At 41.2% G+C, this 26879-nt stretch overlaps 2 protein-coding genes and 1 long non-coding RNA gene across 23 annotated transcripts in view; 1 reads left to right on the top strand and 2 right to left on the bottom strand.

The window, feature by feature from the left end:
- Positions 1-15225, bottom strand: part of ABCC8 (ATP binding cassette subfamily C member 8) — an 81581-nt gene extending 66356 nt beyond the window's left edge. The window contains exons 1-4 of one of the 7 annotated variants that reach the window (XM_064425356.1): positions 15023-15225; positions 5620-5761; positions 4407-4584; positions 2885-3006 (exon numbers count right to left, since the gene is read on the bottom strand). In XM_064425356.1, coding sequence (XP_064281426.1) covers positions 2885-2975 — 91 coding nt within the window. In that variant the 5' untranslated portion in view covers positions 2976-3006; positions 4407-4584; positions 5620-5761; positions 15023-15225. Of the gene's footprint in view, positions 1-2884; positions 3007-4406; positions 4585-5619; positions 5762-6300; positions 6426-7058; positions 7351-15022 lie in introns of those variants that run through there. The other 6 variants (XM_064425355.1, XR_010364947.1, XM_064425354.1 and 3 more) reach the window with 6 other exon arrangements.
- Positions 14532-26879, top strand: part of LOC135303484 (uncharacterized) — a 49812-nt gene continuing 37464 nt past the window's right edge. For 2 of the 11 annotated variants that reach the window (XR_010364955.1, XR_010364948.1), the window contains exons 1-2: positions 14615-15553; positions 17977-18100. This is a non-coding gene — a long non-coding RNA (uncharacterized LOC135303484). Of the gene's footprint in view, positions 15554-17976; positions 18101-20565; positions 23226-26879 lie in introns of those variants that run through there. The other 9 variants (XR_010364956.1, XR_010364957.1, XR_010364950.1 and 6 more) reach the window with 7 other exon arrangements.
- USH1C (USH1 protein network component harmonin) overlaps positions 23261-26879 on the bottom strand; it is a 49450-nt gene continuing 45831 nt past the window's right edge. For all 5 annotated transcript variants that reach the window (XM_064425361.1, XM_064425358.1, XM_064425362.1 and 2 more), the window contains 2 exons: positions 26464-26519; positions 23261-24715 (listed from right to left, as the gene is read on the bottom strand). In XM_064425361.1, coding sequence (XP_064281431.1) covers positions 24703-24715; positions 26464-26519 — 69 coding nt within the window. In that variant the 3' untranslated portion in view covers positions 23261-24702. The remainder of the gene's footprint in view (positions 24716-26463; positions 26520-26879) is intronic.

Raw genomic sequence — 26879 nt, 5'->3', positions numbered from 1 at the left:
AACTATTAATTTTTGAGTTTTATTTATCTTTAAAATAAAGAAACAAACTTAAAAAGTAGTGGAATCAGATGCTAGCATTGTGTATTTTAAACATCGAGAAAGCAGCAGATTTTCCAATCCAGTACAAAAACTATTCTAAAATGAGTCCTGCTTAACTGTACAAATGTTATGCAACCATGTGGTGCAAATAGCATCAAAATTGGCATTATTATGAGAGTATCCTGGTAAACAGCACTACATGGGAACAGCTACATTTGTTGAACTATAATTACAGGCCCAATTCATACAGAAAAAGAACACACTGAGACCAGATCAAGGTGTTCCAATACTTGGGTCACTCAACCGCATTCACAAACTCAATCATTAGCTTCAGTGAATAAATATGCCAAAACTTGTCAACATTTTTTGATAAGAAATACTAAGAATTTCTACTTCAAAATAGCCATGTGCCTGGGCTAAAGCTGAAAGGCAGGGTCAGGATCAGCAGAGGAACTCTGAGTCCTCCTTTTGCATACCCAAGGAAACGCACTAATCCCCACATCTGTCATGGTATCTGCCTCTTACTTGTTTATGAAGAGCTACAAATGGATTTGGTTTCTTTAAGGTACAGAGTGAAAAGCGTCTTTAAGACACAACACATCTCAGAACTTCATGGGATTGGAAAATTTCACCCTGTTCAGAATTAATAATCAGACCTTTAAGGCTCCACTGCACTGCCTCAGTGAAAGTACCCCTGCTGGATTTAAAGAGTTTTTGGATAAGGCTCTGTTAGTCTTTGTTATAAACAGATGCCAACTCTTTGCAGCTGTGAGCATTCATCCTGCAGCTGAGGCAGATGATGCTCTACAGTTTGCTGGAAATCCATGGATGCTCAGAAGCAGCAAGATGTCACATCAGCTCTTCTACTTTGCTTTGCAACATTAGATCCCTTCTACACGAGCCCAGTTTTCCACACACCCAGCAAAAAGCTTATCACCAACTTTAGCTTTCCCTCCTGGTTCTCATTTACCTCATAAAATGAGGCTCCAAAGCAAAGCTGCTTCATGGCCACACTGCACTCTAGTGGGTTGACATGTGAGTAAAGGTATAATTTAACTATCCATACTGGGTTTATTTGCATGAAGTGCTCATTGCCTCGTCCCAGATGTCAATACAGAATAGTTGCAACTAAGACTGAAAGATAATTAACAATCCTTACAGTTTGTGCAGTTAAGAACAAAGGACAGAGACTTTCAGAAATGTCTGTCTTAGGACAAATAAAAGAAAAACAAAAAGAAAAAATAAAAATCAAACACAATCAGCTTGGGAAGAGTTTGGACTAAAATTAAAATCAGACAAACTAAGTGGGAAAGGCTGTGATAGTCTAGTTTTCTTTATTGCTTAAGAGCTATTAAGACCAGATTTTCTGAGGGAGTATATTCCTTGGAAATTCTTGCAAAATTAAAATTCATCCATAATAGTTAAGTAAGTGTTGCTATTCGTTGGTACAACTTTTTAGTATTCAAGTATTGTCCAGAGTTTATCCAGCATCAGCACTCTAAACACTGAGAAACATTATCATAAAAAAGAAATCTCTACTGAGCAGGAGTTATGCAAAAATGGGTAATCAACTACCAGCTGTAACTTCGCTACCCTTCTCAAAGACTTAACAGCAGGAATGTGGCTGTGCCACTAAATTATTTAACATTGCATTATACATCTGAAATAACAACAAAAAGCCCAAACAACAAAACAACCTAAAAAACAAAACCACAAAAATCACTGCTAGCTTTACAGGCAACTGTAACAGGCTAGCAATGCTTCCTGAGGCATAATGCCTTCCTGTGAGAAAGAATTAAAAAATACTCTGTTGACTTATTTAAAAAGCAACTAAATGACTTCACCTGTTCTTAAAGATAAAAAAAGGTCCTACTTAAAAGAAAGGTACAGGAAGAAGAGCAGTCCCAAATGAGAAGACAAAGGTTGCTAACCCTGGATAGAAATCTAAGTCTTTGGAGAGGAATTTTTTTTCAGGGGTTACAGCCTATTTCTGCAGAACAGGACTCTCACTTACCCCAACATGTAGATCAAAATAATCTTCAATATTTAAAAGCTTTCTCAAATCTAGTTATTACTGACTTTTCCCCACCTGACAAAAACTAGAACAAAACTTTGATACACAGAGCTACAATGGCACAAGAAAAACTTTAGCAGGGTCTATTGATACAGAAATCCAGCTCAAACAAAATTTGATGAGCCAGAACCAAAGACATAACAGGTAACAGAATGTGACTAAGCAGGTAGACATCCCCAGCCTGCAGACTACTTAAACAGATGAGAACACAGAACAACTGCATGACCAACAGCAGCGGTGGATTTTCTATAGCTACAGTTTATTCACAATCTTGCAAAATACAGAGTAGACTAGGTAGCTCTCATTCATAGCATTTTCCATTCAAAAGGCCTAAAGCAGTTTTCAAAGGGAGTTTTAGGAACATGAAGCAAGAGCAAGCAGGCAGAGTAATATATTCACAACTAAAAGTCAGGGATGTCATTCATTAGCTCCTTGCATATTTCAACAGACCATGCACACAAAGATTTCTTCACTCTTACATCATGTTTCCACACAACAGGCTGACACAGGGGTTTGGATTCAGAGTTAACAATTCCCCATGCTACTTTTCCCACAAAAGCAGTTTTTCCTAGAGAAGTCTTTGGCTCATTGAATCCCTGAGAACATTACATAGACTATTATTAGAAGTTAAAAACATTAAAAAATAATGAAATATTTGAGCATACATAGAGGGGTAACTGTGGTCATAGAAGACTGCAGTGACCTGTCACCAAGGAAAAAGACACAGAGCACCACAGCCACACTTCCAGGTGCATAGATTTTGAGACATACCTATTAAGAGTTTGGGGAAATTGGATGTTTCAATATTGTGGTAATAGACAACTGAAGTGATGGCTGCCAGGAATGCCATTCCAGCCGGCATGTACAGGTGTAAGTGGCGGGATTCAGAAACCCTTCAAAACAAAGAAAATCTGTTAAAGTCAAACCTCTCAGCTATTTAAATGTTTCCCTTTTAATTCATGAACTGTACCTTGCTATGATGTAAGATTTTCTAGAATGAGTTATGGATGCAAACCCCTACAAGTTTTAATTGAATTTTTGCTCCTAAATCACATAGTTGGATTTCAAATTCCTCCCCTGTGCTGAAAATGAAAGGTGGGTACTCCTATTTCTTACTGAAATCAATTGGAACATTGTTCAAATTAGGACAGGCAGCTCATCTCCAAAATGAGAAAAGTTAATTTAAGCTAAACTAGTTTGGGAGCTGTCCATCAAAATATGCAGATAAGACCAACTGACAACACAGTTCAAGATTTTCTACAGAAGCATTTTGTGAAAGTGTTTCATTTTTTTCAGTTTAAAAGAAGGAACAGCAGCACAGGATTCACTTACAGTGAGGTCTGTCTTCAGTGACTGCAAGCCAACAAAAAAACCCCCTATAACAGAATCATACACTCTTATGTCTTGTCCTATAAAGCAAAACCGTGCTGACGCTTTGCTTCAGGTAGCAGCAGAAATACAGCCTTTTGGGAATATTGGAATTGTTGGGCAATGTTGTTGGTTTGTACAGTGTTAATAGAAATAGGTTTTCTCCCCCTCTTTCTTCCTACTCATTTTATCTTCCTTCCCTCTCCCCTTTTCTTTCTTTCACAAAAAGAATTTAATGCCCTATGCTATCAAGGGCTACAATTTCCTCTGTCTCCCAGCCAGCTTCACCAGAAGGAGGAACCAAGATGACTTCAGGACACAAACATTTAGGGAAATTCACACCATGTCCTCTGAATGGATTTCTCATTGCTGCATCAAACACTACTTTTGTGGAGTTTGGAGAGACAAGAAAAGCTTTGCTGGGAGGGAGATGAAATATCACAGGACACCACAGTTCAGAGAACAGAACATTCCAATTGTCTAGCAGAACCATAGGAGCTCAGGACAACCATTTCCTGCATCTCTGCTCTAGAAAGGAGAGCCTTCCCTCAATGATGATTATGGACTCTGCAGAGCTGGCTGGAGCCATGCTTACAGCCAGTCATGAACCCTAAATTCCCCTTGCTGACAATAGCTGGATGTCAATACAGCAAAATGAGAAAGGATCCTCTGAAATGCCTAGTAATGCCAAGAGGTTTTGTACACCAGGGCTGAATTCTCAGCAAGGACAAAAAAAACCAACAAGAACAGATTTCTTCAGACAGCCTAAGCTTCAGTAGGTAACACTGCAGCAGTGGGAGGCTTTTTAAAATCTATTTATTTCACAGTTGCTGGAATTCCCCTATATAACTGTACCTCCAATAGGCTGCTTCTATTGCTGAAATGCCAAAGCCTTTAGCACCCAGTTGCTGCCAAAAGGACTCACCAGCATGATCCATTTTGGTTCTTAGAAAGCTGATGAGTCTCAAAACTCTCTTCTATTCACTGGAGCCCTCGCCAGCCTGCTGAGTGCTCGGGAAGCACGACTGTGGGTTGGCACTCCCCCAGCAGAGCTCCAAGCTTTGATTCTCATCAGGTGACACCTATTACTTAACAGCAGTGTTCTGAGTCAAGTTAAATAGCAAATAAACATAATCAGAGGCACTGCTAACGAGAAAAATAAAAGAGAAAACTCAAAGCAGGAGATTTTGCTCTGAGCATCCCACACCCTGATAGCTGAATAAGCAAGAGAAAAATTCCTTAAAAAAAAACTGTCAGCGAGAAACATCCTATTTATATATGTTTAAGAGAAGTTAAAATAATAATGATGATATAATTTTCTATGCCAGAAGTCTGCAGTGCATTTCACACTGGTTGGTGGATACTTGTTATATAGATGGCTAATCAGGGAGGCTTTTTTCTATTTAATGAGGAGCTTCCATTTCATGATCCTTGGGTTCAAATTGATAATGGTTATGAAAAATCATGCCTCTCTCCATAGGAAGAGGTCATATTCATTGTTATATAATTAGCTTTTTTCATAATAAATCACTCTCCTGTATTACTTGTTTCACTTGGAATAATTTTTTTTCCACAGATTTCTGTTTAGTGACATCCTAAGCTGAATAATAGATCATAGCTCATGCTCACATAATATGAGCTGCTCTGTTCCAGGTAACATGGAAGATATAGTGCACAATCATCAGAAGAAACTCTGTGGGGTGTGACTTAAGGCCCAGCAGATTAATTCCTCTTATTTAGATGAAAAGAACTCAGTTTGGAGGTGAATGGTGTGACCTACTGTGCACATGGGAGTTCCTCCTAAGTAACGACTGTGGGATTGGGTCCTTGGACATAAAACATAACACGAAAATGTCACCATCTGCTTGAATCATTAGGATTTATCTATGATTACTCTTTGGAAAGATAGTGTCATTAAGCTGAACTAAAAATGATTAAGGTCAATTGTGCCTGTGTACATCACTTGGCAAGGTCTGTGGAATTTCTGATACAAGGTTGGTAGGTTAATCACTAAGAAAACAGATTATATGTTCATAACCACAAGGAATATGGTTTAGATGAGAACTTAGGCAGGAAATATCTACCCTGAAACCTTTAAACTGCTCAGTGCTACCAGGAGAAGGCAGACAAACACTCACCCATCAGACACTATGCCCTCTGCAATTTCACACACCAGCACAAACAAGAGGATAAAAGTCAGTATCCAGCGTAAATTGTGGCCAGGAAAATGAAGCCATGTGCTATGATGTATATGTACTTTGGAACTCTGACTTCCCCATCCTAAAAGAGAAAAGAGAATTACAAAGAGCTTTCTTAACAAGAGTGACACTCAAAGTTCCTGCATAGAAAACACCCCAAACCATATATGTAACAACCTTGCATACCAACATTGACACAGCTGTGTTGTTAAACACACATGCATTTGAATATTATCAGAACTGTGCTCTCACTGTCTTACTTCATATAGAATAAAATCAATAATTTAGACAGGACACAGCCTTAAGTTCTATACTTCTAGCAACTTACTATCAAGTAATTACATGCACTAAACATTTTTCAAATCTATTTGCAGCTTAAATGAACAACAAATTAACGTTCCGACAAATAGACACAAACACTCTAATAAATGCACTGCTTCTTTTCCCTTTAATTCTTTTAAAAAGTTAAAAAAAAACAAAAACCAAAAAACAAACGGATAAGGTGTGAAGCTTTATCTTGCTAAAAATTAGCAATACTGAGAGATTCCAGATAAACGCAGAGAACCCTAAGCAGCTGACCCCGTTTTCACAGTCGCGCTGCCTGCTATTTCCCCACCGGACCTTTTCCCATCCCCAGGAGCGAGTGTTATCCCAGCCCGTGCCGTGGCTCTCCGCGGGCCGGTCCAGGCTTTGGACGAGGGTATCCGGAGCAGTGACAGCCCCGTGCGCTGAACCACCGGGCCACCTGCCGGCCCCGCCGGGCTTGTGACATCAAATCGCAGCCGCCTCAGGTACCGCAGGAGCCACCGCCGCGGGGCAGGACCTGTAATGAGGGGTGGGGGCTGCCAGGCGGCTGTGACCCCGCAGAAATTGCTGGGAGTGGTATTTCATAACGCAACACTTACTTGTCAGGTTTCCTGGGCTTTAATAGCATATTTATTTCTGCTCCTTGCCCTTTGCCGGCAGGGCAAAGCCTGCGGTCTCTCAAAGCCAGCATCACCCGTTCCTGCCCTGCCTGCGCAAGGGGTTTCACCCGCGGGGAGCCCCGGGGGCTGCCCCGACGCACGGGGACGGCCCCGCTGCCGGGCGGACGGCGGCGGTGCGGGGGCTGCCCGGGGAGAGGCGGCCGCCGGAGCATCCCGCAGCTCGCACCGCATCCCAACAGCGGCACGGGGGCAGCGCCAGGCCGGGGACACGGCAAGGGGAGGCCAGGCGGGCGGGGGAAACGCGGCACACGCGCGGGGGAGGGAAACCCACGGCCAGACAAAGCCGGGCGGGGGACACGGCAAGGCAACACCGGGGGTAGAGAGGCAGAAGGAAATGGGGGCAAACAGGAGAGGCACAGGCGGACAGGGGAAGGGCGAGCCGCAGGCACCCACCGATGAAGAGGATGGGGAAGGTGATGAAGAGCAAGAAGACGTGCGGCACCACGTTGAGCGCATCCACGAAGCAGCCGTTGTTGAGCACGCCGTGGTCCACGTTGTAGGCGGTGGAGTTGCCCTCGTCGCCGCAGAACGCCAGGGCCATGGCGGGACCCTGCGCGCAGCCGGGCGCCGCCTCCACCTCCGCGCACATCAGGCGGGGCCGGCGCGGCCGCGGCTCTGTCCGCACCTGCCGGGAGCGGCGGCGGCCCCGGCCGCGGCCCCGGCCCCGCGCTCCGCCCGCCCCGGCGCTGCCCCGCCCCGCACCGCCCCCGAACGGCCCCGAGCGGGGCGCTGCGGGAGCGCTCGGCGGGGCCGTCCCTCCCCTGACGCGGCTGGCACCGATGCGAACGCGCCGTGACAGCGCTCGGTACCCCAGAGCACCAGAGCCGTGTTCAGGGCTCTCGGGGCTCGGTATTGAGTGCTGAATGCATCGTTAATGTGACAGAACATTAAATATCTAACACTAAATTAGTGATGACAGGAATTACAGATTACGGAAAGTGTGTTTTTTCAACCTTGTCAGCTTTTGCTTTGTTCTCGACTATGCTAAAGATATTATTAGATTAAGTCACGTATTCAGCCGTACCCTCCTCCCAAAGGAGACTTCAACATTATATCCTGAACAGCTGTTGTGTTCGTGCCTTACCTTTTTTTATCCCTAAAATGAGTTAAACCCTGTTTTTTCCCCTCCACCAAGACTGCCTCAGTCTCTGAGAATCAGATAATTAATTTGAGTGGGCTCCAAATCACTCCCTAAGCATTTTTATGTACACCAAAATAATCTACAAATCAAACTTTCCAACCCTTTTTTTTTCTTGAATAGAATTTAGGCTCAGCTGAGCCAAAGCCAAACAAAATCTCTGATCAAATACCTCTCTTCTGGGGGATGCCACTGGAAAGTAAAATGCAATGTGCATCAGAAATCTGCACCTGGCACACACTTCCTAGCACTGGCTGAATCCATGTCCAAGATTCAAATATCTCTGGTGTGTAGCTGTGAAATACTCAACAAAAAGAGTCCGTATATCCAAGGCTTCACTCTTCAAAATGCAAAAGCCAAAAGTTGGCTAACTGCCTTTAAGGGAAATTAACCCATAAATGAAATATTTCCTTCTTCCTTCAACATAACATTCAATTTCTAGGACAGACAGCTTCACTAATAGACCTGAAAATTACTTTTGTCATGCTACTTTTATTGATCTTGCTGTTGGACAGGAACAAAGAAAAAGCAATTATCTGCATGGAACGTTATTTCCTATATATGGTCTTTTGGAGCTACAGCAGTGTGGTTAAGAATAAAAATTAAAAGACAAACCCCAAGCCAAATCCTGTGTATATGTATTCTCAAATGTGAAAGTTACACCCACGCTGGAAAGACTATAATTATTTTAAGTTTTGGATAGAATCCAACATTCATTTGAGCTTCTGGTCAAGCTCAGCTCTGTTACCCTAATCATTATTTAATAAACAGTATGAGCAGTTTACATGCAGATAATTTAGAAGTCATTTATATTTTAGCGTTTCCTGAGTCCCCAAATGACACAACATCTCTGTGTTACCCATGAACAAAGAGCAACAATGAACTCTTGGCAGTTTACACTCTGGAGGCTGAAATCATGGTTAAGATTTCAGAAAGAAATAACCATGGCCAGAGAATTGAACACAGAAATTGAAGCTTGCCAACATCTCTGAAGGAATCCAAGAACTGAGCTCACATGCCCAATCTCTGCATGTTTTCTGAACCTACATGGTGCCAATCACAACATTTTCAAAAATGTCTATCTCAAACAAGAAAGGTCAGGAAACTCCACGGTTTTGAATTTGAAATTTATCTTTCCAATGATTTTCAGACACAGCCTAGATTGCATAGTTAATGTGGTGGTTTAAGAATAATGTTCTCAGTTCATTGTTCTCCTACAACAGATCTGTCACAGAGCTAAAGTTGAGTCAGAAATGTGTTGGCACCCTGAACAGAGAGATGGTGTATTAAATGAGGAATTAATGACTTAATGAAATACAAAAAAACCCCAGACTGACAGAAATCAAAACAGTTGGTGAAATGAAATTGGCAAGGTGAGCATTCACAGCAATAAACAGGGACACACACAGACACCCAAACTCTTTCAAAGACTTTCATTTCCAATAACAATGTTCCAGTTTTGTCCCTACTGTTACAATGAAATCAAGTGAGTAATCTGAACAAATACTGGTCTTGCTTACTAAAGCATTAAATAACAATCTCTTTTTCACTCACAAATAGTAAAAAAGCCATTTTGTGCCTTCACAAAATAATGCTAAGACATAGTTTGATCCTTTTCTTAGAAAAGGCTTAGATGTGATTGTAGTGTCAAAGGAAAAAACTTTCTTACCCAGACTATCTCTGCTGGTCCTGTGGGCTTTGAGCAGGTCACAGAGGAATAGTTTCTCTCTCAAAGCTGTAATTTCATGAAGCTTTGTGAAAGCAAAATTCCTTTTCAAAGTACAGAAAAGGCAAAGAAAATATGAAACCAACAGGTAGACAGCCATGTTTATATGCATGTTGCAAATGCAACCTGATTTTCCACTAAAGTCTCTTTACTTCTTATTTCTCAAGAAGTCAGTTTCCTACTTCGTTATTTCAGTGTATCTAGTAGAAATGAGACATCAAGTTAGATGCTGGCATCCACTAGCACATTCAGTAGGTGACTGGAAATATTTTGAAAGCATTTTGATTATGTAAAATTGATTTCCAGAGAGACAAGGGCAATATTTTTAACTCAAGGAGAAAGTACTTTTTACGCTTGCCTTGGAATTTGTCTACAAGTTTTGGTTTTATAGAAAAGCACTGATGTCACCATCATATTTTCTGGAAAAATCCATTCGCCAGGATTTCTCTCTTGGGAAGCTGAGAAGCCTCAGAGAAGAAAGGAAAACAATAATTATCTCATTTGCTTCTCCTGTGTTTTGCTGCTTTGGAATGTGGTTTGGAGATTGTTTATCCAATAGGTGATTGTTTCATTGGTTTCATGTGAATTATTTTGACTTATTGGCCAGTGATGGCCAAGCTGTTTTGGACTCTGGAGGGAGTCACGAGTTCTTCTTTAGTATCTTTCTAGCCTTCTGCATCCTTTCTGTATTCTTTAGTATAGTTTAGTATAGTATTCTTTAATATAATATAGATCATAAAATAATTAATTAGCCTTCTAAGAACGTGGAGTCAGATTCATAATTTCCTTCCAACGTTGGGGCAACCCACAAATACAAGACACTGACACATCACAATTCAGTTGTTTTTAACAGATATGCATTTATGTGGGAGCTTTCATTTTTTCTTTCCTATCTTTGTCATTTGTATCGCTCCCCTTATTCAGCTGCTTCACATTGACCTCTCTTTTTTATCAGTGAAGTGCTCTCTTCCTAAAAATCATGGTTTGCTTCTGTAGATCACTCTGCAGCTTTGTGCTTTTGTTTGCATCTAGAAATGCAGATAGAAAAAACCCCAAAGTTTTGAAAGTTCTGAACAGCCACAGCCCATATTTAAAGTTGTGACAGTTAGGTATATAAATTTAGGCATCATGCAGGAAAATTTCCCTTTCCTATGTATTTTAAAGTCAATAATGAGTAATGAGACCAATATAAATAGGAAATCTTAGAAAAAATGTTAACAAAGCAAATTCTCATTGTGATTTAGAATTAGTTAAACAATATGCAGTAAACTATGATTTCTGGTTCCTATTTAATTCTGCTCTTGGAAGAAGAGAGGAAAAGCAATATACATGTGTGGGAGGAAGCCACTAATCCCTTTCTGAAACATGTTGGGTAAGGCTGAGGAAAAAATTGGGAGAAAATCACCTCCAGAGAAAGGTGTTATTTTATACTTGTGGAACAAATAACTCCATTCTATCATTTCATAGAAGACATCTTTTAACAAAAAAACAAAAAAAAATCAAATCAAAACAAAACAAAACAAAAAAAACCCACAAAAAACAAAAAAAAAAAAAAAAAAAACAAACACAAGAAAACCTCACCTTTGAAAAATAGTCTAAGGTGTTGATATTAAAATTCATACAATAAGCATAATCATAGAGTCCTAGAATGGAAGGGAAGAGATAATCCAGTTCTAGCTCCCTTGCTATGAGCAGGGACACCTTTCACCAGACCAGCCAGACCAGGTTGTCCAAAGGTCCATCCACAGCTGGTCTGGCCAGAGATGGGACATTCACAGCTTCTCTGGGCAACCTGTGCCAGTGCCTCACCATCCTCATGGTGAAGAATTTCTTCTTGATAGCTAAATTAAACCTTCCCTCTTTCAGTTTAATAATAGTGCAGAGATTCACAGAAATAGCTGTTTTTTCTCTAAATAAACCTTATTAATTTTTAATTACTGTCCCTCATTAAAAATGAAGAAAGAACTTATGAGTAAGCAGATCTATCTTTGAGTGGAACTTTTTTTTGGGCAATCATCCTCAAGCAAACACTCAGACAAGTGTTTTAGATTGGAGCAGCTTATCTTTAAGTGTGTTCAGACATCTTGTGGCTTCAGCCACATCAATGACCTCTATAATTAAGTCATTTTATGAAGCACATTGTCCAACATCCAATATAACATTCAGCCAATTAATCTCGCCTTGAACTAACTCCTCAGTTTAACAGTAGCTTCCTGGTTCAATAAAGCCAGAGCAGTGCTGACCTGGCACCTGAAACCAGGCAAAAATCTCACTTTTCTCTTCATTCACTCTCCTTTGCAGTGTTAAACCAATACTGAAGCATTTGGGGCTACCTGGCACAACTCAGGACAAATCACCTGAAGGGCTGCAGGCTATTTGCCTTACCAGCCTGACCTAAGGATATTCCTGGTGCTCCCCTGCCCTCCTCAGTCACCAGGATTCTCCACAACAGCAACAACAATGCTAAACAACTTTCTATTCACTCCTGACTATCCTTGTGCGCACATGAACTTTTACAATCTGTGCATGATCTCACTGATCACCTCACACCTTAGTTTCATCTCCAGTATCTAAATGGTTAATGTGTTGAGTACTCCCTGTGTAGTACTTGTAGTACAAGTGTTGTGTTTTCCTCAGGGGAATGAGCTGAGTGCTGTGAACTAACCCGCGCCAATAAACAACTCGCGTGCTGGCTCCAGTGTGGTATTCTTCAGCAAATATTGTTTTAGTTACTGGTTCAGTTCAGCCCTGTTGTGATGCTTGCCTTGAATATGGGTTTTTGTATATAAAAGATTATTCTGCCTGTTTATACTAAAAAAATTACACACACTAACAAATAACCATAACAAATATCCAGAATTAATTTCCAAAAGGTAACAGGGCTAAAAGTCACTGACTTTTCTTGGAACCCTTTCAAAAACCACAAATTAGACTGAAAAGTAAGATTTGAATTGTTTTTTGAAGATTATTAGAAACAAACCAAAGATATCATCTCTCCTTCTCAGAATATAAAGCAGTTTTCTGCTTAGGCATAGAGAGCTTTAATTGATTTGTTTATTGACCACCAGGGATTGTTCCAGGCTACCCTCAAATTCTCCATTGGGTAAAACTGACACAACAATTAGAGAGAAACAAAGCTATCAGTTCAGACTTAGCTTTGGAATATGTTTATCTTGTGCTGCTATTTGACAAAATTATGCAGAAAATTAACAAAAAGGGTGCTGTACTTTAATGAAGTTTTACACTTCAGAATTTTCTTCTATTTCTTTTTAATAGGTTGCAACATAGCATTTATTCTAGCTCTTAAAATAATAACAAAAAATCATATTATGGATTCATAAAAAAACCCAAAATGTGAGTATGCTCAAAAGGTTTGTTCCTGTATAGCAAATACTGCTAATTCCCTGTTGCAATTTATCACATACCTAATTAATTTTAAAAGGCCTATTTCAGGAGACATTTCTCTTGAGTTCAGCCCACGTGCAGACTACTTTTGGGATTTTCAGAGGCTCAAGGGAGTTAAAACAATCAATACCCATAAAAATAGGAAGAAAATTAATTTAATAGATTAGTAATTGAACTTACAGCCAGTAGTATTTTTTCCTTTTTCCTATTTTCATGATGATTTGAACCTGAAGCTCATTATCTCTTGAAGTAGTACAGTGTTGGTTTTTTGTACAGTAAAGTGCTGAACCTGGATTTTTAGGAGTGAAGCACTGCAGGAAATTAAATTGTCTATAACACTTTTACCTGGCCGCAGTAATTCCTGAATATCCTCACTTAGGGCAGATGTCCACAGCCTCAGCCCTCAAACCTGCCAGAGATGCTCTGCTCTGGGTAACTATTCTTTACACAGTCAGTATTTAAGAGGAATCGAGTAGCTTTTGTAAAAAGGCAAAAAGTAAGAGATAGCTGTACAACTCCCTCCAGTATTGAAATTTGGCATTATTTTTCGCTCTCTGTAGCAAGAAAAAAATATTTTTTAACATAGTCTATATATTTGCATAGGAAAGTTAAAGATTTGTAACAATAAATAAGACTGAGTACCAAACCTTCAAAAATCCCCTTAAGCTGGGCAAAATAACGCCGAGTCAAGAGGGCTAAAACTATGTATAAGTTTGGATCACATTTAATTAGTGTTTTTGGCCAAAGAAAAGGGGGAAAATTCCAAACTCCTCCTCTAAGGGAGCAAATGCAAATAACAGAAAATAACACCATGGCAGTCACGTTAGCACACAGGAAACAGGCTTTGCTGAGACAGGCCAGGCTTCCAGCCTCTGGACAGCAAATAGGTTGTCCTTAGGATTCAGGGTCATGGAGTGTCTCAGCTGTCCATGCAAATGCCACAGGTCCTTCACACTATGCCTCACAGAGGAGTCACCTCACGGGCTGATCGCGCCCTGGTATTTTGAACATACTCCACTCTTACGACTTGAATTCCTTAAGTGGTTGAAGTAATGGGTGAGTAGGAGTAGCAGATATTCAGATTAGCTTCAATGTGTGCATTAAGATGTTGCCTTTATATAGAGCAAATAATAGAAAGAAGAGCTTTGTGCCATCATATGGCACAAATGGGACAACAAGGGGGTCAGACAGGGGTTCATGAAAGGCGGGTCCTGCTTGACCAACCTGATCTCCTTGTATGACAAAAACCTGCTTAGCAGATGAGGGAAAGGCTGTCAATATTTCCTATCTGGACTTTAGGAAGGATTTTGACACCACTTCCTACAGCATTTTCCTGGAGAAACTGGCTTCCCATGGAGTGAGCAGGTGTACTCTTCAATGGGTAAGAAACGTCTGGACAGCTGAGCCCATAGACTGGGAGTGAATGGATTCCATCCAGCTGGCATCCAGTGCCAGTGGTGTTCCCCAAGGCTCGGTGTTGGGCCCAGTCCTGTTCAAAATCTTTATCAATTTTCTGGATGAGGGGATGGAGGGCACCCTCAGTCAGTGAGCAGACACACCAGGCTGATCTGTGGAGGCCTGTACGACTGCTAGGGGACTTCCTGGGTCTATGCCCTGGAAGAATGTCCCCCAGACTTTAACCTCTCCCATGGACTTCCCTGACATGCTGTCAATCAACCCCAGTGCCCCTCCCCCTGTTGGCCCATTGGCTGTTCAACCACTTGTTAACCATATATGGCCAAGGTTCTAGCAGTTTCTTTGTACCCTCATTGGTCTGTAAGCGTGTCTGTTTACCGTTTTGTTTCCCTATTGGTCACTGCAATCCTTTCTCACTCACACCTTCAGGTTGTTTCTCCGCCCCTTTGTACCAGTATATAGTCTTGGACCCTCTCCCGCTCTCTGTTTTTGGCCTTGGACTCTTTAAGTGTGTAGGAGAGATAAACTATCACTGGGATCCCATACAAAAACCTTTCCTGCCTCTGTCATCTTAGATAACCAGCTGCTTAGATAATTGTGAGCTGGTTTTGCTCTGTGCTTGGTGGAGCGCTCTCCTTGTGGGGACATTTCGGGAAGGTTGCAGCAACCTACCATCTGCCCGGAACAGGGACCTGTTCTGCAGTGTCCCTGAAAAGCGTCTCCATTGACTGGTATGTGCCAAAATGGTGCTGGCCCTGTGAGGGGACTTGCCCTTTTGACTGAATTTCCGGTGATTCCTGCCACCCAAAATGGCGCCAACCCCCTGAGGGGATCTGCCATTTTGAGCCTTTCTTCGCCAAGTTTTCCCGCTTTTTCACATCAAAATAGTGCATATGATCTTCCTCCTGTCTCTGCTCCCGCTCCTCCATCAGGCTCCTCCCTTTCCAGCACGGGCCCTGCTCCATTCCCTCATCCAGCTCTGCTGCTAGCAACAGTGATGCTTCCAGTTCCCACGCCACTGAGACCAGAAGTGGACATGATGGTGACCGGAGGGAATCCGTCTTGGTTGTCAGCACCCCATGGCATTGGGCCTTACTGATCAACCGCAGGCCCCACAGCTCTATTATTAAAACACCTGCCTCTCCAGAGGAGTCCAGTCATTCCTTGGGGTCTGATACTGAGCCTGAGGATCACTGGACAGAGGTAAGGAAGCTTTCTGCTGGGCATGGAAACTGGGAGATAGCAGGGAAATTAGCCCCGCCAGTTGTGTACAAGTGGGGAAGGAGCCCAAAATGGGAAGCGATGCCATATGGGGAATTAAAAGAGCTTTGCAAGTCTTGCAAAGACTATGGATGAAGGTGTACTCTTCACTGGGTAAAAAACTGGCTGGATGACTGAGCCCAGAGACTGGGGGTGAGTGGATTCCATCCAGCTGGCAGCCGGTGCCAGTGGTGCTCCCCAGGGCTCGGTGCTGGGCCCAGCTCTGTTTAATCCCTTTATCAGTGATCTGGATGAGGGGATGGAGGGCACCCTCAGCCAGCTGCAGGCACACCAGGCTGGGTGGGAGTGCTGATCTGCTGGAGGGCACAGGGCTCTGCAGAGGGATCCGGACAGGCCGGACCGATGGGCTGAGGCCGACGGTGTGAGGGTGAGCCAGGCCGAGTGCCGGGGCTGCCCTTGGGTCACAACAGCCCCAGACAGGGCACAGGCTGGGCCAGAGGGGCTGGGACCCTGCTGGGCAGAAAACGACCTGGGGGTGCTGCTGGCAGCAGCTGAACATGAGCCAGCAGTGCCCAGGGGGCCAGGGAGGCCAAGGGCATCCTGGCCTGGATCAGCCATAGTGTGGCCAGCAGGACCGGGGCAGGGACTGTCCCCCTGTACTGGTGAGGCCACACCTCGAGTGCTGTGTCCAGTTCTGGGCCCCCCACTGCAAGAAAGACATTGAGGGGCTGGAGAGAGTCCAGAGAAGGGAAATGGGGGCTGGTGGAAGGTCTGGGGCATGAGTCCTGTGAGGAGAGGCTGAGGGAGCTCAGGGTGTTCGGCCTGGAGAAAAGGAGGCTCAGGGGAGTCCTCACCACTCTCTGCAACTGCCTGAAAGGAGGCTGTAGCCAGATAGGAGTTGATCTCCCACTAACAAGTAATAGGATGATAGAAAAAGGCGAAAGTTGTACCAGAGAAAGTTTAGATTGGATATTAGGAAACATTTCTTCACCCAAAGGATTGTTCAGGCTCTGGACCTGGCTCAGGGAAGTGATTGAGTCTGCGTGCCTGAAGTTATTTAAAAACCTTTTAGATGTGGCACTTAAGGACACGGTTCAGTGGTGGACTTAGCAATGCTGGGTTAAGGGTTGGACTTGATGACCTGAGAGATCTTTTCCAAACTAGCGATTCTGTGATTTTGCTTTTTATTCCTATGTGGGATTATTCTCTCTCTGAAAACAAGAATATTTAGAAGTGGAACAATGTTCAAGACATACCAGGAATCTGATGCTGAGTGACACTTACATGCACTATTATGGTACAAGTGGTAGCAAAAAATTCTACGTACCCACATCAGTGCAGGATGTAAAGCAGCTGCTGATCTTTATATAAGAACTGCTCTGAAGAAAGTATGAGCTATTGGTAGGAATATGATGTCCTTATTATGAAAAATCATATAATTAAAGAAAAAAAATTTACACTGTTGTGGGAACAAAAAAAAAGTTGGAAAAGTTCCTTGTGTTCCTGATAATGGTTATAAAGAGGATAATTCCTTTTCCCTTCAGAAGCAGTTTTCCCTTCAGCACGTCTTAATTCTTCCTGACTGGGGATATCACAAGGCTGAAGATAATGTTTTGTATTGTAAATCTCTTCTTAAAAGAGAAGCCATATTCTTTTGTTGTAGATTAAAAAAAAATAATTTCTCAAAGCTGAATGTTTTCATAACAGCATATGTTGCACTGAGTCTGTAGCATTAGATATGAAAACAATGCTGACTAGGGGGTACAGCAGTCGATTTGTAGTGTGCAAAAACTGTAAACACAACTGTGATTGATAGAGCTGAAATCCTGCTGAGGATATAATGAAAATTGACCAGTAACAGGAATGAACACTGTGTCAGGTTGTATAGTTTTTTTGAATAAATAGCCCAGTTTGAGATCAGTTTGTAAAACATAGTAAATAGAAATGCCTTTCATTACAGGAATTAGCTTGTGGAGAGTTTGCAGAGTCTCTTTGGGTAGAGGCTCATCCTAAAACAGCCTCAGGTAGTTCTCAGCCTGTCGTGGGTCCCAGTAGCTACCTGGGCAGCCATGTGCTGGCACAAACCCCCTTGGCTGCCCACCTGACGCTACAAGGGGATGTGTCAGAACCATCTATGGAGGGCATAATTCCCACACTCTGATGTTCCCTCCCACATGGAATTATTCCCAATTCTCTCTTTCTCTCACGGCTGTAGGTAGCCTTTCTCAGCATGCTTTCCCCAGGCTATATTTGTCTCCTGTGATAAGGCAGCAATATGAGCCAGTGGAAACGTTCTGCACGTCTGCATTTTGGCAGCCCAAATGTGCAGGGCGATGTCAAGTGCTGAAGCTCAGCCATGGAGGTTTCTCACGTGCAACTCTCAGCTGTCTGTTTTTCATCTGCAGTGTAACAGCAGCACAGTGGAGAAAAGAGGAACCACATCCAGCTGGAGAGCACTGACAAGGGATGATTCTCCCGTGTGCCAGGGACAAATCCTCAGGACATGCTCGCAGTAACTGGGCAGAAAAAGTAAGATTGCTTGTTACATATTTCCAGTCCTGGAACTGGCCATGGCTTCTTTAACAAACTGAACTTAAGTTCTGAATTGACGGTTCTTTTTAGCACATCATAGAAAAGCACTTGCCATTTCCCCATTTGCTTGTAGTTTGGGCAGTGAAGGCCCAAGATATAAAAAATAAGATAAGGAAAGAACCGTGCTACAAGTAGATAAAAGCTCCTCTCTCTTCCACAGCTGGCTATAGTGATCACTGCCCTGTAGTTAAGAGACCACATCATTATTAAAGAATACATGAGATATACTCAGTTGCTATCTACTTCTTAGGAAATGGTCATGTCCCTTGTATAAAAGTCACTTGCATTGTCCTGCTGCAAAGAAAGGGGTAAATATTTTGTCCCTTTGTGTAATTTATAAATCTACCCACTTTCCCCCATCTATTTATTATGGTATTTTAAACATCTGTTTAAACAAGTGCACATGGGTTTAAATACACCATTAGAAAAGGCAATAGCAGTTAACTTTATCCTTGAGAAGTTATACTATTCCTGATGTTCTTCAATGGCATAATAGAAAAAGAACAAACATCTGCATCTGTTTGTCTGGCTAGAGGCAAAGAAGTGTGAATATTGTCACAGCTGACAAACAAACACAGTTTTCCTGCAGCAATACAATATGGGACAAATCATTGAACTTAACGGCAACTTAATATACACAATTAACTTTCCCCTGTGAATCATCCAACCACAAAACATGCCCACCACCTCTGTTTCAATCAGCCCTATGAGTGTTAACAGAAGTTTGTTGCAATCAAATTCTCCAAGAAGAAAAACATTATTTATATGTTGGCACCCACCTGTAAATTCTGAAATGACTGATGAGAAATTTATACATTAGTTGGAGAAAAGACTTGTGTGTTCTTTCAGTCTGGATTCTTGCTATGCATGTCACTCCTCTGCATTTAGATGGAGCTGCCTGATTTCTACTGAGGAAGAGTATGTAATTTCTTCTCTCCTAGCAGTATAATAACATTCAGAGATCTGCTTCACCACAGTTCTTCGTGAATAATCGAAAGGGGAACATGCATTTCTCGTTCTTTCCCTCTACCCTTCCTTGAGGTTGGAATTGCTGCTAATTAAAATGTGTTAATGGGCGTCTCCACTCAGAAATTCCACATTTTATACGGGGGGTGGGGGGAGAATAACAAAAATACTGATATTTGTAAACTTATAATCTACTTAGTTTCAAAGGATAACCCTGAAAACCTGTTTCACCATGTCAGGGAAATAATTTTTACAAGATTTCTGTCAAAGCTTAATTTTCTCTTGAGTGTTTCTAAAAATGTTTTATATGTAGTGTTCTTTGCTTTCTGTTAAGTGGCATTTATCCTCAAGAGCCTCAGGCTGTTACCAACATGAACATGGGGTCTCAGTGCTAAAGCAGCCAGAACTGCTTAGAGGAAAGGCAGAGAAAAGAGAACAACATTTCAGAAGTAGTTTGAAACTCTCTTGATTTTACGTGCATGTGTTTGGCTTTGTATAAAGAATAACCATTAGCAACTTTCCCTCTCGCATCCTTACTGTTTAGAAAAGTCCTTGTCCTCAAAAAGGCTGTCTGATTTCTATCCTGCCCAGTTTATGTTGGGAGAGTCTCAGTCTCCTTCTCCCAAACTCTACTCTAAGCACCATATAAACAAACTCTGTTAGAGCTATTGAGGACTAATGAGTTTTACTGATGTTTGGAAGAGAAATGGTGAGAAAAGATAAGATGAGGACAAGTCAAGAAAATGGGCAGTGGGAGCTGGTGGGAGGAATAGCTTTGAAGATTATTTGAGCAAATGAGGAGGAACTAGAATTCAGTATGAATACTAGAACTTTAGCATTAACAACTTTCCATACTAAGCATGTCCAGGACTAAGGCATCAGTTTCCCTCAGATTTTGACTTCAGGCCTCCATCCAGCAAAATCCAGCCTGAGTAGGATTATTGAACTCAACCAATGTCAATGGGATTGGCTCACATGCTTAAATTTAAGCATGTACTTAAATGCTTTGCTTGTTCCAATCTATGATTGCTTTCTAAGTGGCAAACATCTATTAAGCACAGTGCAGGTGTGCAAGGGATACCCATTGCAAATCATGCAGCAGGTTTTGTGAATCACAAAGCAGCTCTCTGCAGGACACCAGACTCCATGTTTTTCCATGCAGACAATCATTCTGAGTGTAACAACAGCCTTTCAGACTCACATATCCAAGAGCTGCCAGTCTGCAACTTATTTATTCAAAATTAAGTCCTTAAAACTTCCTTCCAGTGGCTTTTATGTTAATCACTGATATTATGATATGCATCCATCATCACAATTTGGACAGCTGTAAGCCATCATCTCCTGAAACTTCACATTTCAAAAACTTCCCTTCTAGAGAACAGAAATTTTATAGATCACTTTTCCTGTGTATGTCTTCACTTCCTCTTTTATTCTAGATTATTTCATTAGAGACCAAAAGGAGCCCAAGTTACCTTGTTGTAAATACAAGTAGACCCCGAATTTCACCGAAGTGTTGTGCTACTATCTGTGTCCTTCAATAGCACATCAAATGTGGATGTAGTAGTACAGGAAGAAGTATTCCAGCAGAGACAAACCTTTGGATGCCTTCCCTAGGAAGAAGGAAAGCAAGCATCCTAGTCAGTGTCCTTAAAAAAAGTTTGCATGGCTTGTGAACGGCCCACCTGGAGCCACCTCAGAGCTCAAGCCTGCAGAGAAACAGTTTTGAAATCTGTTCCAGAAATTTCCATCAGTCATAAAGGCAGAAACCTTGTGAGATCAAGGACAATGGCAAAAGATAAAATTGGCAGACAGCAGAAAAACACTGAAGGTCAAACTCAGTATGAGGATCATGCACTTACTAGCTTATCATCACTTGACTACAGGAGACCCATCTGATTTATAATCCTAAGTGTCACATCCTTACATTTAAGACACTGGCTTTTCTACACTAGACCTGGTCCTTAGATGGTGTAAAGGTGTCTGTTCATATCAACAGAGATCCCAGGGGGATATGTGTGGTGAAAGATGGCTAAGAATTCCACAACAGCTGACCACACTTCATCAGGGTCAACATACAGCTGAAGCAACCAGGAGGATGTTTATCAACTATTGCATATCAAGCTCCTTACAATCATATAGGCATCCTTTGAGACATAGCCATGATTTTTCACTCTTTTTTTATGGTGAGAAGGATTTTAAGAAATTACATATATTCAGAAGTTATGTCTCATATTTGTGAAGTGCTGAGATTATTTGTACATATGTGCTCCTCAGATTAAGTTGATTAAAAAAAACCCTTGCTAGTGTATGTATATGCATACACCCCTCCTTATGTTGCACATTTGTTTGTGAATAGAGCATTTTTTAAAAAACCCTATTTTCTCTGAAATGTATCCACAATTTCTAAAAGATGCCATGGCCACATAATGAATAGTAGCTAAATTACAAATCAGCAGAATGGCAGTAATAAATAGATGAAAGACCTCCCTGTGCTAATATCCATATGAGGAATAAACCATGGTATTTCCTATCCTGTAATGAATGCCATGGTTCTGATCCATAGGTCTCGCATTTTTTGCCTGCATACAGGCACGCACAGCTCACAGAGCAATGTGAGAGTCACAAGTCTCTAGTGTAATTCATGCTCCAGTTCAGCAGCTGTGGGGGGTTTGCTGAAGACAACGTGGCCAAGAAATTCCTGAGAGAATAAGAATGGTTGTTAACAGTTCTGAGAAAGTCTTCCTCTGGGTTATTATCCCATAGAGAGAGATAGTGCGGTTTGGCGGTCTTAAGCAAACAAACAGCTCTGAGAAACTACACATATTCCCTCTGAGATTACAGCAAATGAAAAACAAAAAACCATCCTCTTTTAAAAGTGGTTTGAAGCATTCGTGATACTGTCAGTGAAGTACTTGGACTTCTTCCTGCCTTGTGCATCAGGTCACAGTTTCCATACTCCCAAAGGAAACAGCCTTGGCTGAGCAAAAGAAAGTCCCATTTACTCTTACTGTTATCTTTTCAAAGCTGGCCTTGTTGAACAGCAATGAGGCACAAGCACATCTAATAACTGAAAACCACCAAAGAACAATGCAGTAGCATCTCAAAATGGGCACTCCTTTTTAAATTACTTACACCTGGGACACTGCTCACACACATTAAAGTAACGGAAGGAAAAGTTGCCTGAAAAATGTATTTTCTTGTAGCATTTTCCAATCCCTTGAGCTAGCTGGCAAATGAAACATGGATGGGATGCATTTCTAGGGCACTGAAAGTCAGAAATAGAGTAAAAAACTACCTGGCCAATGGCTTAAGACAGTTTTAAGATTTCAGAAGTGACAGGCTCCTTTCTCCTGACACTACCTACTTACATTGCCTAAAGCAACACAGGTTAAACTCTCAAAGCAACAGTTTCTTAATATACCTGGAGTACTGAGCAGGAACTATTTCCTCAACTGCCTCTCATGCATTTTAAGCTGTATCCAAGCAAATCAAGTTAACAGGGTAGATGGCGAGAAGAAACATAGTTCTGTGACTAAGAAGCAAGGCTACAATTCAACTGCTGGTACTCCCACAGATTTCCCAGCTCAGTCTTCTGTGCTCCTTCTGTCTCTGAAAAAATAACAGCAGTAGAAATAGTTCTAATATCTAACCTCTAATTTTTTTGTGTTATGTTTCTTAGTGTGCTGAGACAGTGTTTAGCACAGTCAAGTACTGAAGTTTTTTTACTGGTGCATAAGTGTGGCTCTATATTTGCTGGTACCAAACATCCAAGCAGCCCTTGGGAGAGCATTGGATAGCACCACTCATCTCTCTGATGCATTGTCATATGGTCCAGATGGCTGCAGTATGTAGGCAACTGGGAACCAAAGCAGCAGGAGGAGTACATCCTGCTGCAATTTCCTTCTGGTGCTGATCTTCATGCGTTCAGCATTTAGATTAGTTTGTGGTTAGGAAGTCCACAGGCCTGGGTGGCCTAAGACCTAGCAAAAAAAAATACACTGTAGCTTGCCAGCTATCAAATGACCAGATTTGCCCCCAAAAACTCTGTAAAGGTTATTGCAGCTCAGCCAAGGGAAAATCCCCTCCTATGCAGAGTGAATTCCACAAGGGTGGCAGTCTCTTCCAAGTGGGTCTGTTATTGAAGAAAAACTCAGAAATCTCTGTACTTTAGCAGATAAACTATTACTATGACATATAAACTCAGAGAAAAATAGGAAACTAGACTTCTTCCATTTGGCAAATGCAATTTTATTTCTGGATTAGTTGTGAGAATTAAACATTTTAAATATTCTAACATTTATACCCTGCCACACACATTAATTGGCATACTGGAAGAATACTACAAATAAAGAAAGTCAACATAAGTAAGCATCTGCATATAAGGACAGAGTTCTCAGGAATGTAATTGTTATTTTTATGTGCTGGAGAGGAGGAGGGCTTCCAAACCTTGAAAAGGCAAGACTTCAGTGGGAATTTGATATGCCAATGAACTGTCTCTCTCCCGTAGAACAGGTAAGAAAAATCTAAACAAAACATGAAAAACAGAACACAAACTGGCAGGTACAAGAAAGGAAAGAGACAATGACACTTCTTACGAGGTATCTCTATAACATAATTACTAAATCTACAACTGTAATAATACTTGAAACCAAGCCAGTATCAATGTTATGGTCTTGAGGAATTTACACAAACCTAAGGCACAGAGTCATCAAGAGCAGAAAGTTACACTTGGTGGCTTCCTGCACAGTTTAGTCACATATATAGGCTCACTGAGAACAAAGTACAAAACAGCAGACTGTGAATCACACTCAAATTTCCCACCCGTGACTATATGAGGGAGGAATTTTTGCCAACAATACAAATACTCGGGAGTATGGATGTGACTGCACATAATGATTTTGTCTGAGCTACTTGCTAGTTATTTACTGTGCTGGTACAGAAGATTCTCTATACTCTATGAGCAACACAATCAAAATGATTTTATTATAATGCTCGCATTCCTGGTATTCCCAGTTCTTTCACCAGCAGGGTTTTCATGGTCAAAAAACTGTCACAACTGAGACAACAAAAATGGACATTAAGAAAGCTACAAGAATATGAGAACCAAAGTTACCTGTGTACTTTCCCATTTTCCCATGAAAATCACTATCTAGGAAGTAAAAATATAATTCTTTTCACACCCAAACTGGCCTGTGAATGTGTATTCACAAGTGTTGCATGTGGGAACAGACATCTGTGTTCTATCTTCATTTGTCATTTTAGAGTCTATTTCCAGGAAAACAAAGATGGTTTGCAAAATTTGGCCCCTCAAAGTAGCAAAAAGAGATTGAGCGCTCACAGTCTGAACTATGCTGGTCAGCAGTTCTTTTCAATCATCGTGCAAAAAAAGTTTTGCTGTATGTCTATAGAATGATAATAAATTATTCAAATTATCTGAAGAATCTGATGTCTCTAGTTCAATTTACAGGTCAGTCAATAAAAATACATTTCATGTGGTTATTGATTTCCTGTTAATTTACTGAGCAGCAGGTTTCTTCTGAGAAGAGATTCCATTTCAAGAGTTGTAGTCTTCCTTAAAAAAATGTCCTGGGGGGAAAAAAGATAGTGAGAAACATGTTGTTAGCTCTCATGCAACTTTTAATCTTTCTAGAGAGCACAGTTTTTAAACTGGATCTTAAGTAGTTTTGATTTGTATTATAAGTAATAACTGAGAAGACGCACATGCAACAAGAAATCTTACCTTGGTAGTTCTAGAGATCTATGACTGTTCTTACAGTGATTACAGCCACAGAGAAACCATACAGAGTATACAATCTCAGAGACAAGGATAATTTCAGAACAAACCCATTGTAAAAGTATATGACAGAATAACAGAGGCAAACTTCACCGAAACCAAACACTCATGAATACTTGTTTACAGGCACACTTGTGAATAATCCAAATGGAAACTTGTTCTTTGGACAAGCCTTCACAAGAAAATAATTTATAGTTGCTTTTATACTGATGAACTCAGAAAGCCACAGCAGTGGTCCACAGATAAGGAAAACACCTTAGGTTAATCCTACTTGTTTAGAGAGGGCCTATTTATTTAATAGTCTGGCAGGTGATAAACCAATTCTGCAGAGGATCTGTGAGGGACTTTATGAAGTAGAAACTAAACACTTATGTTTTAGTAGCACAGGCATGGCAAAAGCCCAAAGAACACTCCAGCTGCATGCCAGGAACAAAAGCAAGGATGGTAAGCAATGCACAGGCAGGCTCATGCTGAAAAAATAACACAGGTTCACAATGGCCAGTCATGTTAAGCCAGGTGTGCTATTCACCATGAGGGACACTGCAGTGGCTACAGCTGCAGGAGATATCCTTGTCTGTACACAGGTGCACTGCCTTCAAAAACCTTTCTGTGTGTGGTGGGGCTGACTGCTGATGAGGGAATGGTAGGGCTAAATATACAAAATATAAAACCAAAAAGAACAGTTATTTCCTTGCCCATTAGTTTAGGCACAGGCATTAAACAAAATTTCACGTCAATCTACAGTTGGTGTTAGGCAGTAAAACTGATTCACAGCAAGTGATACTCCAGTACTGTGCATAGAGCAAGAGCCCAGGTTAATAATAACTACAAAACCTTGCTCTACCACCTTACTTGCCAGTAAGGATATCTTCAGATCTCCTTCAATCAAACTAGAAAATGTGTCTCACTCTTGAAACTGTTTGTCCAAAGTAAAACAAGCTGTATGACTTCATACCTCTATCGTACTTGTAGCTGTAGATTCTACTGTTTCACACCTGTGCTGATTATCTTTAAAACAAGGATGCTGTGAGCATTGCCAAGACACCCAAATCCCTTATTCTCTTTTGAAAATATTATATAAGCTTGCTTAGACAAGAACAATAACTGCAATCTAATTTAAAAAAAAAACAACAACAAACAAAACCAAACCAAACAATAGAATTGAATGTCTGGTTGTGATGCAGAATGTTTACAGGGATTTGTTTCCCTAAATTATGATCTATGGGAATATAGTAAATGACTCAGACTGAAGTTAAGTGTAACTTCTAAAAAAAAAAAAACCAAAAAAACTAAACCCTAAATCCTCAAACGTTAAACTGAAAGTATGAGCGTGTAGTCACGTACAACCAGTTCTGAGAATCACAATTTTGCAGTCTGGGAACCACTGCTGTAATGCATGACAATTACTTATAACTATCAAATTAGCAACCATGTAATGCAGGAGGTTATATAGGCTACAAGAAGAAGAAGATACTTGAAAAATGTTTGACATATTGTTACTCAGCTTTTAATCCCCAGGGAAAAAAGCTTATGCACTTACATTTCATCATCATATTCTTTCGGAGGTGATGCTGCAATGACTAAGTCAATCCAGTCCTGAAAAAGAAAAGCAGAGGCAAACATCTGCTGCTAAATATTGCTTTTAGAGGTGGCCAGTGGACCACCGTGGAATGTCAAATGGAGAATCTGGGAGGTAATCTATTCCTGGAAAACCACAGGGAGAAGGAGCAAGGTCTCTATTAAAAACTTATAGGAAGACCACTTTAAGATTGAGCTGTTTGAGTTATAGTTTGAAACTAAAGAAAGATCTACTCTTGCAACACGATTTTAAAAAAAAGTTATTCTAAGAATCATCCTGTATTTGTCCTCTGAGCAATGAGAACAGTTCTTGCTGTGGAAACACTCACTGTAGCTGAAGGGCAATGTTGCTTGTACATCAAGAACTCAAATATAAGC

This window comes from Passer domesticus, chromosome 6 (assembly GCF_036417665.1).
Source record: "Passer domesticus isolate bPasDom1 chromosome 6, bPasDom1.hap1, whole genome shotgun sequence".
NCBI lineage: Eukaryota > Metazoa > Chordata > Aves > Passeriformes > Passeridae > Passer > Passer domesticus.
The sequence above is the reverse complement of the archived record's forward strand: the minus strand, read 5'-3'. Positions and strand labels throughout refer to the sequence as shown.